Here is a 20,672-nt window from a genome sequence, read left to right on the forward strand (position 1 = left end):
TACCTAGCACTTCGTTCCATCGCAGCTTGGAACTGCAATGTACTTACAATTTACCTAGCACTTCGTTCCATCGCAGCTTGGAACTGCAATGTACTTACAATTTACCTAGCACTTCGTTCCATCGCAGCTTGGAACTGCAATGTACTTACAATTTACCTAGCACTTCGTTCCATCGCAGCTTGGAACTGCAATGTACTTACAATTTACCTAGCACTTCGTTCCATCGCAGCTTGGAACTGCAATGTACTTACAATTTACCTAGCACTTCGTTCCATCGCAGCTTGGAACTGCAATGTACTTACAATTTACCTAGCACTTCGTTCCATCGCAGCTTGGAACTGCAATGTACTTACAATTTACCTAGCACTTCGTTCCATCGCAGCTTGGAACTGCAATGTACTTACAATTTACCTAGCACTTCGTTCCATCGCAGCTTGGAACAAATCGTGTAAGGCGAAATTACTACATTTAGTCAAGCTGTCGAACTCACGGAATGAAACTGAACGCACTGTATTATTTCACCAAGACAGTACAGCTTCGTCAATCCCCGCGAGAAGGAAATCGCTCACCTCCCACTTACAAAACGCAGTGAAATTAACACGCCAGAATAGCGCGGTAGCGTATTGTGCTAAGCAGGAAAGCGCGCTTTTCTGTATTCTTGTTAACTTTCTGAGCTTGTTTTGAATACAACCTATCATATCTATATGTTTTTGGAATCAGGAAATGATAAAGAATAAGATGAAATCATTTTTGGATCGATTTCTTACATTTTAATCGTAAGATTAATTCATCTATTTTCGTTAATTGTGATGACATTTTAAGAGTAAACATGACATATGTATATATATTTTTACTGAGATTCAGAATGTGATGAAGAATACGATGCAATCAATTTTAAATCTGTTTGCAAAAAATCGATTTTAATGACAACTTTAATGAGCTAACTCATTAATTAATTGTTAAGCCTTCAAGCTGAAATGCAATACCAAAGTCCAGGCGTCGTCGAAGATTACTTGACCAAAATTTCAACCAATTTGGTTGAAAAATGAGAGCGTGACAGTGCCGCCTCACCTTTCACGAAAAGCCAGATATGACGTCATCAAAGACCTTTATCAAAAAAATGAAAAAAACGTCTGGAAATACCATACTCAGGATCTCTCATGTCAAGTTTCATGAAGATCGGTTTAGTAGTTTTCTCTGAATCGCTCTACACAAAGACACACACAAAACTTGACTAAATGTAAAAAAAACACCGGTTAGATCTCAAGAGGAAGCTAATTTGTTTTCGAATCTCCTTTCTATTTCGCTCAAAGACAAACAGGAGTTCCAACACTTGTATGAGACTTCATTATTCACACTGGAACATGTCTTCTCAACTCACGTACACACACACACGTGACACACACACACACTGACACACACACCGGACACACACACACACACCGGACATACACACACACACACACACACACACACACACACACACACACACACACACACACACACACACACACACCCCAGAGCTCTCACTTTGCAAACAAGTCAAGGACGACATCTTGTTTTGTCTCAGTGCTTTTTTTGTCGCTTTTCTATCTCCTTCGGGTGCCTGTGCCAAGATTAACAGCGAGTCGTACTCTACCCTTCCTTGGCTTCTCTCATAATGCCTTTCACCTCTGCATAGCCTTTGTCCCGCTACTATTGAACACGATGATACGGAGCCACAAACCGAGATCTTCCCATTGAAATTCCATTTCAGTCCAGACAGACACCCATTGATTCGCTGTCCTTTGAACAAGAATTGAAACTAGGATCAGCTCAAACCAATCTGTGTTTGCGCGCCTACGGTGCTAGGCTATGAAAGGACTGTGACTGCTCATAAAACAGACTATGTTTGTGTCTTCAGACACACACAAAAACCGCCTTACCGCGCGAGTGTCATCAGAGTGAAAGGAGCTTTACCAAAATGAAAATGATGAGAGACAGCAGATTTTTGTCATTGCTTTGAATTTAAGAGACATTTGGATATCTGACTCTGAACAATATGTCGTTGAAGCCTGAAAAAACTTTAATTTAACGGAAAGATTCCTTTGTCTACGGATTACAGATTGTTCGGAAGGCATTTAACACAGTTCTCTCTGTTGCATCAAAACATTTGCCTTTCTTCTTACTGCTTGAAATCTTCTAGCTGTAACCAAAGAGACCCAAGATCAGAGGAGCCACGGTACGGTTGTCTTCTGACTGCACAGGTTTGTCGCGCTTGACTCTGAGACGTCAGTGACCTGGTCAAAGTGGGCTTCAGAGAATCCACACAAATTCTTCACAAACAAAAGGTAAGTGTTTGTTTATCACCAAGACTGGTTTCCCTAGCGTTAAGCAGTGCCACTGTTTGGTGTTATGTTTAGAGCTTTCCGGGCTTCGTAAAGTGTTTGCTTTGCTTTGTAAAGGCACTGCCATGATCTTTGGAGGGGGTGCTGTGATTTGGCTAGAACTAGTGTTTTATTTTATGTACTTTTTTTGGAGGTCGTACGGGGCATAACGTTAAAGGCTTTTGCAAACATGTCAAGACACAGACCTACTTGACATCCAGAACTCAAATAGAACTTATCAAATCTGAAGTGACGTTAACATCCACACACGGCACACGCACACGAACACACTTACGTACGCACGCGCGCACCCGACGCACGTACGCACACAAACACACACACACGCACACACACACACCCACACACACCACTCACACATGTATATATACCGCACACACGCACGCACGCACGTACACACACACACACACAAATTGCTTATTTCATTTGTTTTTTGTTTGTAATGTTTCTTAACTTTGTGTGTTTAATTTATTTCCTTCTTCGTTTGAACCGCGCTACATGTTCGAAGCATGGCCCTAAACCAATTAACTGTAAGAACCGAGAGTGAAAAATAAAAAATCAGCAACACGATCCGCTATCAGTATACGGTCTGGTGCCGGCTCCTCTTTAAATGTCTGAATTCTACGCTTGAACAAGTGAATAAGATAGCCGAAGAAAAGGTAAAGTATACCCACTTCTTCCAGTTTGTTTTGAAGTCATTCAAAAATTGTCTTGACCTCATAAGTCAGTCAAAAATGCATGCACGTCAGAGATTAACGGCGGTTACATACCCCCTTTGCGTCCGCCAAACATCCAATAAAATCGGGTCTGTTAAAAAGAGGACATATTAAAATCGAGGTGGGGCGGGGATGTAGCTCAGTCGGTAGCGCGCTGGATTTGTATCCAGTTGGCCGCTGTCAGCGTGAGTTCGTCCCCACGTTCGGCGAGAGATTTATTTCTCAGAGTCAACTTTGTGCAGACTCTCCTCGGTGTCCGAACACCCCTGTGTGTACACGCAAGCACAAGACCAAGTGCGCACGAAAAAGATCCTGTAATCCATGTCAGAGTTCGGTGGGTTATAGAAACACGAAAATACCCAGCATGCTTCCTCCGAAAACGGCGTATGGCTGCCTAAATGGCGGGGTAAAAAACGGTCATACACGTAAAATTCCACTCGTGCAAAAAACACGAGTGTACGTGGGAGTTTCAGCCCACGAACGCAGAAAAAAAAAATCGAGGTAATTTTTTTTCAGACCTGAAAAAGCAAGGTCTTATTAGGGGAAGAGTCTTTAAATTGGAGGGTCTCTTAAAATGAGAGTAGGGCCGGGGGGGGGGGGGGGTGGCGGCGTCCGCTGGATTATGGCATCGGGTGTCTGTAAAACAATGCAAGCCGAAATATTAAACGCTAATAATGTGTTTCCTCTTTTTGACTACCGTTAGTGATAGGGCCGCCTACCAGGCTATTTGGATCTCCCAAGGTCTGATACAGTTTTAATCAATTGACAATTGTTAGGTAGTAGTAAATGGAGCGTACAATGCAAATGTAGTGTGGAATGGGTTTTGCCGTATTGAGGCTTACTGCGGCTCAGACATACTGTATTTCAAATAGGTAGAAATACAGAGAGGCACGCACAATCAAGCACGCACGAACGCACCCACGCACACACACAAGCACGCATACACACACACACACACACACACACACACACACACACACACACACACAAACACTGCACACACACACATCAAACACACTGTAACACACACGTACGTACACACACACTCACGCACGTGCGCACACACATATGCACCTGCGCACACACACACACACTGACACACACTGACGCACATGCGCACGCACACACACACACACGTTTACACACACACACCCAAACACACACGTTTACTCAAACACATACACGTACACACACACACACACACGTTTACTCATACACGTACACACACACACACACACACACACACACACACACACACACACACACACACACACACACACACACACACACGTACGTACAATTAGACAGACGGACGAACAAAAAGACAGACAGTTTCTTCCTTTCTTCTTTTCTTCCTTCCTGCCTCGGGAAAAGGTCACATGTCATTTTTCCTCACATTTCAAGACTCAGTACATTATTGTCACTCAGTGTTAGTCCTGAGAGATTTAAAATGACACACATGCTATCGATTTTTGATTGTACTAAGTACCGCAGTGTTTGCTCAGAGATACCAAATTTGGCGAACCAAGATAGTGTTATTCTTCGCCGATAAGAAGCCGCATTCAGTTATGAAGCTTTTACGAGAATAAGTTCATATCAGCAAATGCATATGAGTAAATGTATACTGTTAATTATTTTATAGAGCTAGCCTCAACAATTACTCCTTACAGGTGCTGTCCTTCTCGCGGCGCAAACGATTATGTTAACCGCCACCGATCTGTCGGGGCTTTTATATGGTACATGTTTAAGAGCATCCTTCCACCGGGACCCATTCTAAATGTCAACAGCCGGGCTGCTTTCTGAGGAAAAGTTCTGTTGAATTAATTTCGCAAATAGACACCATGCATGGCAGTGTCGCTTATGAAATTAAATGCCCCCAAAAAACTCACTCTGTATAGTAAGCTGGCTGGTTTGTGTGTGTGTGTGTGTGTGTGTGTGTGTGTGTGTGTGTGTGTGTGTGTGTGTGTGTGTGTATGTGTGTGTGTGTGTGTGTGTGTAGTGGAAGTCAGGGACGACGTATTGTGACTTCGGTTTATACGAGCATCTTTAAATAGTTGACGTTACTATGTGTGTACGTAGGGGTGTTATTTACATTTAGTCAGGTTCTTCTCCCTCTCCCTCCCTCCCTCCCTACCTCTCAGTCACTCTCTCTCCCTCTCTCTTCCCCCCTCCCTTCTCTCTCTCTCTCTCTCTCTCTCCCTCTCTCTTCCCCCCTCCCTTCTCTCTCTCTCTCTCTCTCTCTCTCTCTCTCTCTCTCTCTCTCTCTCTCTCTCTCTCTCTCTCTCTATTATATATATCCCTATATTAGGGCGAGGGCTGGATGTAAAAAAGCAATATTCTTGCTTATCTATTACCCTCGATAATAAAGATTTTGTCTTGTCTTGTCTTGTCTCTCTCTCTCTCTCTCTCTCTCTCTCTCTCTCTCTCTCTCTCTCTCTCTCTCTCTCTCTCTCTCTCTCTCTCTCTCTCTCTCTTTATAGTAAGCTTTAGGCAAGTGATAATTCACTAAAACCTATAATTAGATTACACAAACGAGCGTTGAAAGTAGTCTTATTAAAGAAAACAACCCTGAATGAATTAGACTATATAAACTTAGGCATTCTCCCTCTGAAGGCAAGACTTGGCTATAATAAATGTACCCTTATGAGCAAAATTATCACTGGATGTGTACCTGAAACTTTACGTACAAAATTTACCATGAGGAATTCACGTCAATTTATGAGATTAAACACTCCTGTTCCTCGGATTGACCTGTTTAAGTCCAGTTTAGTGTATTCAGGTAGCAGTCTCTGGAACTCTCTTCCAACATTCCTGAGGCAAACTACCAGCACTGATAGTTTTAAAAGCAGATATTTGTCTTATGTAATGAAGTCAAAGTAAAGGATATTTGTCTTAAATGGTATTCAATTGTTGTATTAAACATGCCCCTCTCCTCTTTATTGGTATAATGTACACAAACCCTTTTCGAATGAAGGGACTAACAAACAAACCACTACATGTATTTGGATGTGTGATGATCTTAGCAATGTCTTGCTTGTTGATTGATTTTGTTTAAAATGTAATGTATGGATTAGAGCATGAAGTTGAGAAAGTGCAAGCTGCACTATACCACTTAATTCTCATCAATCAACTCGCAATTTACCTCAATGCAATGCATTTTGTGTACATATGTATAATGTGTTTTCATTTTAGTTATCTGTTAAAATGTAGAATTTTAGTTCTCTATTTTCTATTTTTTATCTTGTATTTTTATTTCATTTTTGTAGTTAGTCCCTCTTTAGGGCGAGGGCTGGATGTAAAAAAGCAGACCACTGCTTAAATTGTCATTGTCATTGTCATTGTCTCTCCATGCGTCCGTGCAAGGCTGTTGCGAACACATGTCAGCATGTGAACGATCGTATCATTAGTCGTATCATTAGCGATAGATCGATTTAGAAAGGGAGTGAACGTCACCCAAGATGCCTTTGATTTCACCATTATGATTCATAGGTAGTATTGAAAGCAAGGAAGACAACTACTGAAGAATTCATGCGAATGTTGCTAGAGAAAAGGCAGGTTTAAATGCCAAAATGATTTATTTGTTTCAGAACAAAATTGTCTCTTCTCCACCTCGTCCTCCTCTAGCTTAATCTTCTTCCTCCTCCTCCTCCTCCTCTTTTTTTTCTCCTCGGCTTCGTCTTCATCGGTTGTGGACTACGCCTCAAACGAACACCTGGATTTCAAAGGAGTGGATTTGTGTGTGTATTATTGTCCCTCCACCTGCCTCCGCCCCCCCCCCCCCACCTCAATCTTCCCACCTCTGTCATGCTATGTGTGTGTGTGTGTGGGGGGGGGGGGTGCTCAAATCGGAAGTTCTACTGAATAGCCCAGGAGAAGGTGTACACAAACACGGCGGTGGTTCGATCACTGGGGAAACACTTAGGCGTGTGCCCCTGGAAGCTAACAAACACTTGATATATGGCACCATTGCCACAGCTCTGTGACTATGAGGACTCAAGGCCCAGGACTTCTCAAGCCCGACCGAGTTCCAGCAAGTTAAGAAGAGACGGTGCCGTGTTTCGTTTTCCCCTCTGTGTCTCTATCCGTATGATGTCTCTGTCTGTGTATGTCTGTATGGTGTCTCTGTCTGTCTCTCAGTGTCTGTATATCTCTGCCTGTGTCTCTGTTTGTCTTTGTCTGTATGCTGTCTCTGCCTGTATGATGTCTCTGTCTGTCCTTGTCTGTATGATGTCGCTGCCTGTATCTGTCTGAATGATGTCTCTGTCTTTGTCTGTATGGTGTATTTGTCTGTATGGTGTCTCTGTCTGTATGATGTCTCTGTCTGTATGATGTATTTGTCTGTATGTCTCTGTCTCTATGATGTCTTTGTCTGTATGATGTCTTTGTCTGTATGATGTCTCTGTCTGTATGATGTCTCTGTCTGTATGATGTCTCTGCCTGTATGATGTCTCTGTCTGTATGATGTCTCTGCCTGTCTCTGTCTGTATGATGTCTCTGCCTGTCTCTGTCTGTATGATGTCTCTGCCTGTCTCTGTCTTTATGATGTCTCTGTCTGTATGATGTTTATGTCTGTATGATGTCTCTGTCTGTATGATGTTTATGTCTGTATGATGTCTCTGTCTGTATGATGTCTCTGTATGATGTCTCTGCCTGTCTTTGTCTGTATGATGTCTCTGTATGATGTCTCTGTCTGATGTCTCTGTCTGATGTCTCTGTCTGTATGATGTCTCTGTCTGTCTGATGTCTCTGTCTGTATGATGTCTCTGTCTGTATGATGTCTCTGTCTGTATGATGTCTCTGTATGTATGATGTCTCTGTATGTATGATGTCTCTGTCTGTATGATGTCTCTGTATGTATGATGTCTCTGTCTGTATGATGTCTCTGTATGTATGATGTCTCTGTCTGTATGATGTCTCTGTCTGTATGATGTCTCTGTCTGTATGATGTCTCTGTCTGTATGATGTCTCTGTCTGTATGATGTCTCTGTCTGTATGATGTCTCTGTCTGTATGATGTCTTTGTATGTATGATGTCTCTGTATGTATGATGTCTCTGTCTGTATGATGTCTCTGTATGATGTCTCTGTATGTATGATGTCTCTGTATGTATGATGTCTCTGTCTGTATGATGTCTCTGTCTTTATGATGTCTCTGTCTGTATGATGTCTCTGTCTGTATGATGTCTCTGTCTGTATGATGTCTCTGTCTGTTTGCTGTCTCTGTCTGATGTCTCTGTCTGTATGATGTCTCTGTCTGTATGATGTCTCTGTCTGTATGATGTCTCTGTCTGTATGATGTCTCTGTATGATGTCTCTGTTTGTATGATGTCTCTGTCTGTATGATGTCTCTGTATGATGTCTCTGTCTGTATGATGTCTCTGCCTGTATGATGTCTCTGTCTGTATGATGTCTCTGCCTGTATGATGTCTCTGTCTGTATGATGTCTCTGCCTGTCTCTGTCTGTATGATGTCTCTGCCTGTCTCTGTCTGTATGATGTCTCTGCCTGTCTCTGTCTGTATGATGTCTCTGTCTGTATGATGTTTATGTCTGTATGATGTCTTTGTCTGTATGATGTCTCTGTATGATGTCTCTGTCTGTATGATGTCTCTGTATGTATGATGTCTCTGTCTGTATGATGTCTCTGTGTGTATGATGTCTCTGTATGTATGATGTCTCTGTCTGTATGATGTCTCTGTATGATGTCTCTGTCTGTATGATGTCTCTGTATGTATGATGTCTCTGTCTGTATGATGTCTCTGTCTTTATGATGTCTCTGTCTGTATGATGTCTCTGTCTGTATGATGTCTCTGTCTGCATGATGTCTCTGTCTGTATGATGTCTCTGTCTGTATGATGTCTCTGTCTGTTTGCTGTCTCTGTCTGATGTCTCTGTCTGTATGATGTCTCTGTCTGTATGATGTCTCTGTCTGTATGATGTCTCTGTCTGTATGATGTCTCTGTATGATGTCTCTGTCTGTATGATGTCTCTGTCTGTATGATGTCTCTGTCTGTTTGCTGTCTCTGTATGATGTCTCTGTCTGTATGATGTCTCTGTTTGTATGATGTCTCTGTCTGTATGATGTCTCTGTGTGTATGATGTCTCTGTATGTATGATGTCTCTGTCTGTATGATGTCTCTGTATGATGTCTCTGTCTGTATGATGTCTCTGTATGTATGATGTCTCTGTCTGTATGATGTCTCTGTGTGTATGATGTCTCTGTATGTATGATGTCTCTGTCTGTATGATGTCTCTGTATGATGTCTCTGTCTGTATGATGTCTCTGTATGTATGATGTCTCTGTCTGTATGATGTCTCTGTCTTTATGATGTCTCTGTCTGTATGATGTCTCTGTCTGTATGATGTCTCTGTCTGCATGATGTCTCTGTCTGTATGATGTCTCTGTCTGTATGATGTCTCTGTATGATGTCTCTGTATGTATGATGTCTCTGTCTGTATGATGTCTCTGTCTGTATGATGTCTCTGTCTGTATGATGTCTCTGTCTGTATGATGTCTCTGTCTGTATGATGTCTCTGTATGTATGATGTCTCTGTCTGTATGATGTCTCTGTATGATGTCTCTGTATGTATGATGTCTCTGTCTGTATGATGTCTCTGTCTGTATGATGTCTCTGTCTGTATGATGTCTCTGTATGATGTCTCTGTCTGTATGATGTCTCTGTCTGTATGATGTCTCTGTCTGTTTGCTGTCTCTGTATGATGTCTCTGTCTGTATGATGTCTCTGTCTGTATGATGTCTCTGTCTGTATGATGTCTCTGTCTGTATGATGTCTCTGTATGTATGATGTCTCTGTGTGTATGATGTCTCTGTGTGTATGATGTCTCTGTCTGTATGATGTCTCTGTATGTATGATGTCTCTGTATGTATGATGTCTCTGTGTGTATGATGTCTCTGTCTGTATGATGTCTTTGTCTGTATGATGTCTCTGTGTGTATGATATCTCTGCCTATCTCTGTCTGTATGATGTCTTTGTTTGTCTGTCTGTTTGACTGTCTTTCTCCCCCCTCCCCCCTTGTCTGTCTGTCTGTCTGTCTGTCTGACTGTCCGTCTGTCTGTCTCTGTCCGACTGCCAGTCTGTCTGTCTGTCTGTCTGTCCGACTTTCTGTCTGTCTGCCTGTTTGTCTGTCTGTCTGTCCGTCTCTCTCTCTCTCTCTCTCTCTCTCTCTCTCTCTCTCTCTCTCTCTCTCTCTCTCTCTCTCCTTTTCTTCCCGGAATCGTCAAGCGTGTAACCATGTGCCTTCCTGTAAACTCCGAGTCTTTAACTCACATGTTAAACCTGCATGGCACGCTTACAACTTGCTTTAAACATTTGTCTTCTTCACTGGAATCAAAAGAAAAGCACTATAATATTATGTGGTTTTTGTGTGTCATGCATAATAATGCTTTCTACTGAGTCGAGTCAAAATATCATGTTTTATTATGCTTTCTACTGAGTCAAAACAACATGTATTATAATGCTTTCTATTGAGCCAAAACATGATCGTAGCTCTATACATCCAAGCATAATTTTGACCTCACTTTTCACCAGGTCGTTTCGATCACGCGCTGTCGATCACGTGCTACAGCTACCTTTTGCTTTTTAATCGATTAGTACTGAGAAGTGATTGATCTGTTCCGATCAAACCGCCCTGTATGTCGACAGCGGGTAATGCATGGTCCTTTTAAGACCACCTTACTCTCGTCGTGCCTGTTTACCCGGTGTAATACGAGAAAATTACTCCCACGAGATTTTTACTCCGGAGTAAAAATTGCGTACGAAAATGTTACTCCCTTTACTCCCCCATAACACGAGAAAATAACTTCCAACGACAGGTGTGTTCCGAGTCAACATTTCGGTCGAAAATGTTACTCCCCTGACGAATAAATAACGAATAAATTATTCCACCCTAACGCGAGCAATTTACTGCCCACGCCAGGTGTACGCAACTTTTACTCCCCTGTCCCCTGTTAGTCTTGGTGGTGGAAGGGGTGGAGGGAGGGTAGCGCGACATTCGTTTGCGCGAGATCACAAATTGGCATTATTCCTTCGCTCGCATCCCAATTTGGCGTACGAGATTTTTACTTGAAGTGAACATTTGGGGAGTCCAAATTTCGTGGAGGGAGTAATGTTTTCGTACCATGGGGAGTTCTTTTCTCGTACGAAAGGTGTACTCGGAGTAAAAATTTCGTACGAAATGTTTACTCCGGAGTAAATTTTTCGTGGAGTAAAAATGTCGTGTTACACCGGCTAAAGGACTTTCGATGTTTGACTTTGAATTATCATAACTGCGCTAGCGTCAAGAGACGTGTGCCATTGCTTTGTGTGCAGCTCAAGGAGTCGCGGAGCCAAGGTAGTAGTGAAGAGTGAGCAGATCAGTGTAGACATAGACCATTTTGGTCTATGGTGTAGACAACCGTTAAAGATATCCTCCTTCGCGTGTAAACGACTATGGAAAGCCGTTTGGCTCATAACCAATACACGTGTAATAAATCATAATTCATACACGTGTAATAAATAATTTATTACCGTGTATTTATTTCTTACACGTGTATGAATTATTTAATACACTTGTAATAAATTATTTTATTTTATGCACGTGTATGCATTATTTCTGACACGTGTATGTAGAGGTTACATGCCGAGTCTCAGTGATTATTAAAAATAATGGTCGAAGTTAGCGGATCATGAAAAATGCGAGCTTTAGCGAGCTTTTTCATGACCGCGAACTGAGACCATTATTTTTTATAATCACTGAGACGAGGTGTGTAACCTCTTTATTCCTCATTTCTTCAGTTATTCAAAGAAAAGAGGAGGTTTTTTGCGAAAGTTTGATCGAATCCTATTCACTCAACCAGTCAACCTGCGCAAGCGATTGATTAATGCGCGGTTGTATAGTTCCGTGCAAATCATTCCATTCTGTTAACACTTCTTGTCAGTTTTCCTATTTTGGACTAAAATCAAGTACACAGATATGCTGTTATTCTGCTGTGGCGGCAAAGGCAGATATTGTGTGTTCTGTATATGTTTTGGTATCGCTTAGGATAATGTTCTTTCGTCAAATGGGACTAGCAGACGAACTTTTGCACCCGTGTTCCAACGTTAAAAACTGTATGAAGTTCTCTGGGGAAAATAATGTATGAAACCGTTTTATGTTGTTTAAATTGATGTGATGTGTGCATTTGGTTGCGTGTGATCTGTTTATTAAATGAAATATTGTTGAAAACTGACCGTCGGATTGCAGTCTGTTGTCGAAGAAACTGAGTGAAAAGAAGGGGAACTACTCTTGTCGCTAGTATGAGTTACTTGCCTTGCGGGAAATTGCTTGTGATGAACGTTTGAGCACGGCAGATCTAGATTCAGAAAACAACCGAACTCATGGATTTTATATGGAGATTCATGTGTTCAGGCCTGTAGTTGTTAATTTAAATGCGGTATGTTTGTATTGTTTGCTCCAGAGATGTATACTTCGTACATTAGAGCGTTCGGAACTTTTCAGTCGCAAAAAGTAGTACCGAAGCAGAACAACTTCTCAACCCATTGCACTATCGAGGATTCAGGCTGTTGCTGGGTCGTTATTTGTTTGGTTGCTGGGTCATTATCGAAAAATAACTACCCCTACAAGTTTACAGAGGTAAAGAAGCAGAGGGGGGAATAAGAATTCTTTATTACACGTGTATGAATTATTTCCTACACGTGTATTAATCATTTCTTACACGTGTATGAATTATTGATTACACGTGTATGAATTATTTATTACACGTGTAATTATCATTTCCTACACGTGTATCAATCATTTTTTACACGTGTATGAATTATTTATTACACGTGTATTGATCATTTATTATTTCTTACATTAATCATTTCTTACACGTGTATGAATTATTTATTGCACGTGTATGAATTATTTAGTACACGTGTAATGGTTGTGAGCCAAACGGCTTTCCATAAACGACCACGTACGCCACCACAGACTTGCCCAGGCTTTCACATGAGATAAGAGTATGTTTCGTGAAGACACATACCTAAAATCAACAGCCATGGCTTCCCCCTGTAAGCGGATAGGTGTGGGTTTTTTTTTGCTGAATTAATTTTGCAGATTGAAATCGATACAGCAAACGTACAAAACTTCCCCTTCCGACAGAAAGCAGCCAGTCTGTAGATGTTTGGTATGTGTCCAAGCCCGGACTGAGACTGTCATAGACACGTGACATGTAAAATCCTGGAAATATCTTTGATGCTCTGCATAATTGTTTTTACATGAAGGAAATAAAGTATCTAACTTTATGTATCCAATAATTTATTTATTTATTTATGACTTTTTCCGTCTTCAGAATGCATGTGCCTGTAGTTGGTATGAGTGAGTGCGTCGCGTTCTCGCTGTGCGTCTGTCTGCGAGTGTATGAGTCCGAGTGTCTTGGTCCTTGTCGAGTTGTGTTTCGTATAATGTTCACTATGTATTGTATATTTTGTAAGCGCCTAGGGCTATATTTAGATTAGGCGCACAAATGTTCATAATAATAATAATAATAATAATAATCTTTAAAATAATAAAGCTTTTAGAAAGTGCCGTGGTTTACTTCTACATTGTATTATCATCTCTTTAAAAAGACGTTTACATGTGTACTTTGTAAGTAAACCGAACAGTTTATGGCGACGTTATGCTTGGGTCGTAACCAAAGAGAAAACTCTGCAGAACACGTATGCTGCAAGTGTTTAAATCAATATTATACAATAATAATGCCTGACCTTCTTCAGTGTTCTCCGGCTGCCACGAACTTTATGGCTTCTCATATAAATGAGCTGAAAACCTATCCTACAAAGCACAGTAGGCGTGCCACACAACCTCTTTTATGGCAAGTTTGGTTTTTGAATGCCAAGGAGTCCAGTAGGTCCCAGGACTAGATTCGTGTTTGCTATTGCTATAATAACTCAAATACTAACTCAAATATAACAGAACGTGTATGTGATCAGTCTTGCTGCTGTTAAAACTATATCCGGAAGATTGAATAAAATCTCAGCAAATTACTTTAATGATCCAATTTTACCTTAAATTCATCTCGTATGTAGGCATGCGATCCTGAAGGTTTCGAAACAATCCACCGGGCCTTGGCGAAAATACAATGTTTTTTATCATGGTACTCCTAACTGTTTGAATCACATTTGTTAAAGCAATTGAGGTGTCATATCCTCTAACATGCAAATCACTTTCTGACAAAACGTTTCCACTGGATAATTAGTCTTCGCTGATTGAAAGACCGGCACGGTTGGCCCCAGTGGTAAGGCGTCCGCCCCGTGATCGGGAGGTCGTGGGTTCAAACCCCGGCCGGGTCATACCTAAGACTTTAAAATTGGCAATCTAGTGGCTGCTCCGCCTGGCGTCTGGCATTATGGGGTTAGTGCTAGGACTGGTTGGTCCGGTGTCAGAATAATGTGACTGGGTGAGACATGAAGCCTGTGCTGCGACTTCTGTCTTGTGTGTGGCGCACGTTATATGTCAAAGCAGCACCGGCCTGATATGGCCCTTCGTGGTCGGCTGGGCGTTAAGCAAACAAACAAACAAACAAAATTCGCTGATTGAAATATTAATTCAATTAATTCAAGGGAGTGTGGGGACCGGGAGAGCGGTACAGGGGTTGGGGTGGTAAATGGAGGTAGGTGTGGGGGTAGGATGCGAGAGATTCATAGATAAGTATTGTTGGCTCTTGGTGGCAACACGCTCTCACCAGCCAGTGGATGAAAAGCCTTTGCTACGTGTATTACATTAATTTCACAGTATATTACACGAGGACATCCATCTCTCTTTCCAAAATAGGAATTACATACTGCACAAAGCATCCATTGCAGAAATGTGGGGTCAACCAAAATATAACAAGCTTTGTCCAGATACCATTATTCCCATTAGGAAGGTTTTTTTCTGTTATTTATTTTTCCATGCATGCAATTTTTCTGTCATTAAAGTCACCATTTGGTTCTATTTTCTTTTTTCAGAAACCCGTTGATATCATATGCTCTCATCAAATATCTTTCCAGACACCTGTTTATGACACTATTATTCCCATCATGAGTCAATATTCGGTTGGTGTTTTTTTTCTCTCCAGATACCTGTTGACTACCAGCCATCATGGGTTTAGACCTAGAACTCTTCGAGGAAGAAGTCCCGGAAGAGCTGATCTGTGCCGTGTGCAACAAAGTGCTGGTGCACCCAGTTGAGAGCACATGCACCCATCTGTTCTGCGGTGCGTGTCTCAAGAAACGTCTCAAGAAGGAGGAGACACGCACGTGCCCGAAGTGCGACACACGTCTGAACCACAAGACCAAGGCGCCGTCTGTCCCGCTCAAAGTCAGACTGCTCAACCTCCTCATCCGATGCAGCTATGACTGTGAAAAGGTAATATGGCCATGCCGGTTTTCCCTCTCCTTTTTACATTTAGTCAAGTTATGACTAAATGTTTTAACATAGAGGGGGGAATCGAGACGAGGGTCGTGGTGTATGTGTGTGTGTGTGTGTATGTGTGTGTGTGTGTGTGTGTGTGTGTAGAGCGATTCAGACTAAACTACTGGACCGATCTTTATGAAATTTGACATGAGAGATCCTGGGTATGATATCCCTATATTTTTTTTCATTTTTTTGATAAATGTCTTCGATGACGTCATATCCGGCTTTTCGTGAAAGTTGAGGCGGCACTGTCACGCCCTCATTTTTTAACCAAATTGGTTGAAATGTTGGTCAAGTAATGTTCGACGAAGCCCGGACTTCGGTATTGCATTTCAGCTTGGTGGCTTAAAATTTAATTTATGACTTTGGTCATTAAAAATCTGAAAATTGTAAAAAAAAAAACATTTTTATAAAACTATCCAAATTTACGTTCATCTTATTCTCCATCATTTGCTGATTCCAAAAACATATAAATATGTTATATTTGGATTAAAAACAAGCTCTGAAAATTAAATATATAAAAATTATTATCAAAATCAAATTTTCGAAATCAATTTAAAAACACTTTCATCTTATTCCTTGTCGGTTCCTGATTCCAAAAACATATAGATATGATATGTTTGGATTGAAAACACGCTCAGAAAGTTAAAACGAAGAGAGGTACAGAAAAGCGTGCTATCCTTCTCAGCGCAACTACTACCCCGCTCTTCTTGTCAATTTCACTGCCTTTGCCTTGAGCGGTGGACTGACGATGCTACGAGTATACCTTCTTGCTGCGTTGCATTGCGTTCAGTTTCATTCTGTGAGTTCGACAGCTACTTGACTAAATGTTGTATTTTCGCCTTACGCGACTTGTTATTATTCTTTTCTTTTCCGAGAACAGAAGGAGAACAAAAGTCGATAAAAAAAAAAGAGAGAGAGAAAAGAAACAAGAACATTAAAAATTTGATAATAAACAGAACAAAACATCCGTAAGAACTTCGACCTATTAGCCTTGACAAACAAGATTCCAAACGGACATGTCCTAATCGATTTTGCTCTGCCCCCCCCCCCCCCCCCCCCCCCCCCCACCTAACTAACTTTTTTGTTTTGTTTGGTCAACATCATTCTTCTTTCTTCTCCCTCGAGATCTGTAAACTGTCGGAGTTACCACACCATGTAAACAAAATTGTTTATTTTTGTTTGTTTGCTTGTTTGTTTGCTTGTTTATTTTTGTTTGTTTGCTTGTTTGTTTGTTTGCTTGTTTGTTTTTGTTGGTTTGTTTCTTTGTTTTCTTTTCTCCCAAACCTCCACCAAGTCCCTTTCCCTCTCTCCAGATCTGCAAGCTGTCGGAGATGCCAGACCACGTGTCGGAGGAGTGTCCGCGCGCGCCCGTCGCGTGCCCCCACATGCAGAACGGGTGCTGGATGAAGGTGAGGCGGGGGGAGCTGGAGGAGCACGTGGGGGAGTGTCAACACCGCAAGGTCAACTGCGAGGCGTGTGGACAACGCATCGTCTTCATCGACCTCTTCACGCACCAGAGCCGCAAGAAATGCCTGGAGAAGAAGCTCCGGCAGCAGCTCATCAAAGCCATCAGGTAGAATGAGCCGCACGGCAAGAAAAGTGTTTGCTTATACGACTCCCCTTCGTTACGTCCCTAGCCCTTCGTTATGTCCCTAGCCCTTCGTTATGTCCCTAGCCCTTCGTTATGTCCCTAGCCGTAGCCCTCCGTTATGTCCCTAGCCCTAGCCCTTCGTTATGTCCCTAGCCCTAGCCCTTCGTTATGTCCCTAGCCCTAGCCCTTCGTTATGTCCCTAGCCCTAGCCCTTCGTTATGTCCCTAGCCCTTCGTTATGTCCCTAGCCCTTCGTTATGTCCCTAGCCCTTCGTTATGTCCCTAGCCCTTCGTTATGTCCCTAGCCCTTCGTTATGTCCCATTACAGATGAACCCTCATTTGAAGTCCCTCCGAAAAAAGACTCACTTCCTTTTACACCACCCCCCCCCCCCCCTCTCCTCCCGCGCGATAGAAGACTCCCTCTTTTTTTAAAGACACCAAAACTGAACACAAGGCATTATGCTGGAAGAAGCCGGTGTTGATGACTATTCTTTCTTACGAACAAGCGTTTTGTGGCGTGATTGCTCTGCGGCAGTTATTATTGGGGTAAGCGGGAGCTTTGCAATTGGCACTATGAAGACATTGCCTGTTATGCATTCGATCATGATTGTAAAAAGGAAAGAGAGAATGCTTACTGTCCTTCAGGATAAATATTTCGCCTCTTAAGGAAAAGATATGGGTTATATGATTCGAGTTTTAACCCCTTGCGGCTTTTGACGAGATACACAAGTGTATGCGTGTTTAGGTTGTATATCAGCCATCTGCACTTATGGCAGAATGATTGTGACAGCCAGCAACCCTTAATATCACCAGGGAAACCAACTCGGACGTGAGGCAACACAAACGGTTCCTGGACCACCAACACGTCCGCCTGGAACAGCAGCAACGACAACTCTTCATGGACCACTTCAGGCAGACCAACCCTGCCGCCAGAAACCAACACAACTACCTCTACAACGGCAGCAGAGGCAGCAGCAACGAATCTGTCGATTACGCCGCTTCTGAAAGCCCTCGTCCTGTACATGTCGCGACACTACCAATGCCGGCTGAAACATCCCGTTCTGATTCAGAGCGGCTGCATGCCAATGCGAACACGACTCTTCGTCCGGATTCAGAGCGGTTGCATGCCAACGCGAACGCGACGCTTCGTCCGCATTCTGAGGAGTTGCAGGTGAGCGCGTCACAAATCATGACGTCACATCCGGAATTGGAGCGGCTGCACACGAACGCGTTCATGACGTCCGGCTTGCGGCGGACGGAGGACGGCGAGATGACCATTGTGTTTAACACGCCCAGCCCGTCGAGGGCCGACCAGCCCCTGGTTCTGACCTGTCGGACCTGCAACAGACCGTTCCGTGAGCCCCACAACTCTCCGCACTCCTGTCGCTGGCATGCTGGGGTGAGTTGTTTTTATTTTTTTTTAATTTTTTTTTTTGGGGGGGTGGGGGTGAGTTTTGATTTGTTGCATGTTTTAATTGCCAAAGTTTATTTATTTTTTCTAAGTGTTTTTTTTTGTTTTTTTTTAGGTAACATCCTTCGCGCGGCTGGGTGGGTTTTCCTTTTGCGTGATTTATTTGCCAAAGACAGTGTTTTGTTTGTTTTGGGGCCCGGGTAGCTCAGGTGGTAGAGCACTGGACTTGTGATCGAGAGGTCGCTGGTTCGAATCCGGGCCGGGACGGACACGGGTCAACTTTATGTGCAGACCCAGAGACGGTATCCATCTCCCACCCCCGTGTCACCACAATGGCACGTTAAAGATCTTGGTCATTCTACCATAAGTGCAGATGGCTGATACCACCTAAACACGCAAACATCAAAAGCCGTGAGGGCGTAAAAACTCGAATCGTATAAACCAATTCATGTCCAATATAGGCAATTAAGACCTGACGGACAATAAGCCCCTTAAAATTTACTTTTTTTGTTTGTTTTTGTTTTGTTTTGGTGCGTTTGTTGTTTTTTAAAGGCTATAGTTATCCCTTTCTTGACCCAAGAAAAAGAAACTGTTCGTCCTTGGATTGACGGTATGAAATAAAAATTAAAAAACGCTTGTCTAAGTAAAACAATTTTAAGATTTGTGATCAGTGTCGTCCGATGTTCTAACCCTGTGTTCAAAACAAAATTGAGAGAAAGGTATTCGGATCTTGCATCCTTTTTGGTTTTATAGCAAACCATCCCTATTTTATGGTGTGGGTGTGTAGGAGAGAATTATTACCTACTGGACGGGCGCAGTGGCGTGGTGGTAAGATGTTGGCGTCTAAATTGGAAGGTCCTGAGTTGGAATCCCGGTGTAACACGAGAAAATTACTCCCACGAGATTTTTACTCCGGAGTAAACATTTCGTACGAAAAAGTTACTCCCTTTACGAAAAAAGCACTCCCCCATTTCACGAGAAAATTACTCCCCAAGACAGGTGAGTTCCGAGTAAACATTTCGTACAAAAATGTTACTCCCATGACGAATAAATAACGAATAAATTACTTCACCCAAACACAAGCAATTTAACTTCCCATGCCAGGTGTACACAATTTTTACTGCCTTGTCCCCTGTTAGTCTTGGTGGTGGAAGGGGTGGAAGGAGGGTAGCGCGACATTCGTGTGCGCGAGATCACTTATTGGCATTATCCCTTCGCCCGCATCCCATTTTTGCGTACGAGATTTTTACTGGAAGTAAAAAAAATGGGGAGTAAAAATTTCGTGGAGGGAGTAATTTTTTCGTGCCTTGGGGAGTTCTTTTCTCGTACGAAAAGTGTACTCGGAGTAAGAATTTCGTACGAAATATTTATTCCGGAGTAAATTTTTCGTGGAGTAAAAATTTCGTGTTACACCGGCCGCGGCCGCCTTGTGGGTTAAGGGTGGAGATTGTTCCGATCTCCCAGGTCAACTTATGTGTAGACCTGCCAGGGCGCGCCTTTTCCCCCTGCGTGTGTACACGCAAGCACAAGACCAAATGCGCACGGAAAAGATCCTGTAATCCATGTCAGAGTTCGGTGGGTTATAGAAACACGAAAATACCCACAATGCTTACCCCGAAATCGGCGTATGCTGCTTAAATGGCGGGGGTAAAAACGGTCAAACACGTAAAGACCCACTCATGCTAAAACGACATCAGTGAACGTGGGAGTTTCAGCCCATGAACAAAGAAGAAGAAAATTACTTATTGAATAATGGGTGGTTATCGAGGTTATAGTATGATTTCAACAACGGTAACAGTTTTTCTGTTTTTGTTTTTCTGTGGTGGTCGTCAACTGATGACTCGTCAACATGGGCCTTCCTGATACTCTTGGACAACACAGCCGGTAAGTCAGGATAATCACTGGTCGGTCTGAGAATATTTATTTCTTAATTTTTCGTTTTGTTGTTGTTGCCGTTTGCCGGTCTGAGAATATTTTTTTGTTTTTTGTTGTTGTTGATGCCGTTTTAGCTCAACTTGTTCACATTGACTGTCATTTCGTCACTAATTCAAACGCTATGGTGTAAAGATTTCAGCATGTGCAATCCACTGCGGTGTGTGCGACTGAGTTCTTGCGTGTGTGTGTGTGTGTGTG

The 20,672-nt window shown here is 42.4% G+C and overlaps 1 protein-coding gene across 2 annotated transcripts; it reads left to right on the plus strand.

Annotated features, from left to right (window-relative positions):
- The first annotated feature begins 1,600 nt into the window (after nucleotides 1-1,600).
- On the plus strand, nucleotides 1,601-20,442 carry LOC138958133 (uncharacterized). 2 transcript variants are annotated; one of them, XM_070329196.1, is made up of 4 exons: nucleotides 1,601-2,330; nucleotides 15,197-15,486; nucleotides 16,851-17,110; nucleotides 17,942-20,442. In XM_070329196.1, exons 2-4 carry the CDS (start codon nucleotides 15,220-15,222, stop codon nucleotides 18,741-18,743), a joined length of 1,329 nt encoding a protein of 442 aa, XP_070185297.1. In that variant the 5' UTR covers nucleotides 1,601-2,330; nucleotides 15,197-15,219; the 3' UTR covers nucleotides 18,744-20,442. The 2 variants fall into 2 exon arrangements, with proteins under 2 accessions (XP_070185297.1, XP_070185298.1); XM_070329197.1 differs by lacking the exon at nucleotides 1,601-2,330 and adding an exon at nucleotides 6,971-7,148.
- The last annotated feature ends 230 nt before the right edge of the window (nucleotides 20,443-20,672 follow it).

This window comes from Littorina saxatilis, linkage group LG2, assembly GCF_037325665.1.
Source record: "Littorina saxatilis isolate snail1 linkage group LG2, US_GU_Lsax_2.0, whole genome shotgun sequence".
NCBI lineage: Eukaryota > Metazoa > Mollusca > Gastropoda > Littorinimorpha > Littorinidae > Littorina > Littorina saxatilis.

Bases quoted from the DNA above. Each gene is read 5' to 3' on its own strand.
- LOC138958133 (XM_070329196.1), top strand. From the start codon at position 15,220: ATGGGTTTAGACCTAGAACTCTTCGAGGAAGAAGTCCCGGAAGAGCTG. The intron at 15,487-16,850 runs GTAATATGGCCA...CCCTCTCTCCAG, and splicing joins GCAGCTATGACTGTGAAAAG to ATCTGCAAGCTGTCGGAGAT. The intron at 17,111-17,941 runs GTAGAATGAGCC...TAATATCACCAG, and splicing joins CAGCTCATCAAAGCCATCAG to GGAAACCAACTCGGACGTGA.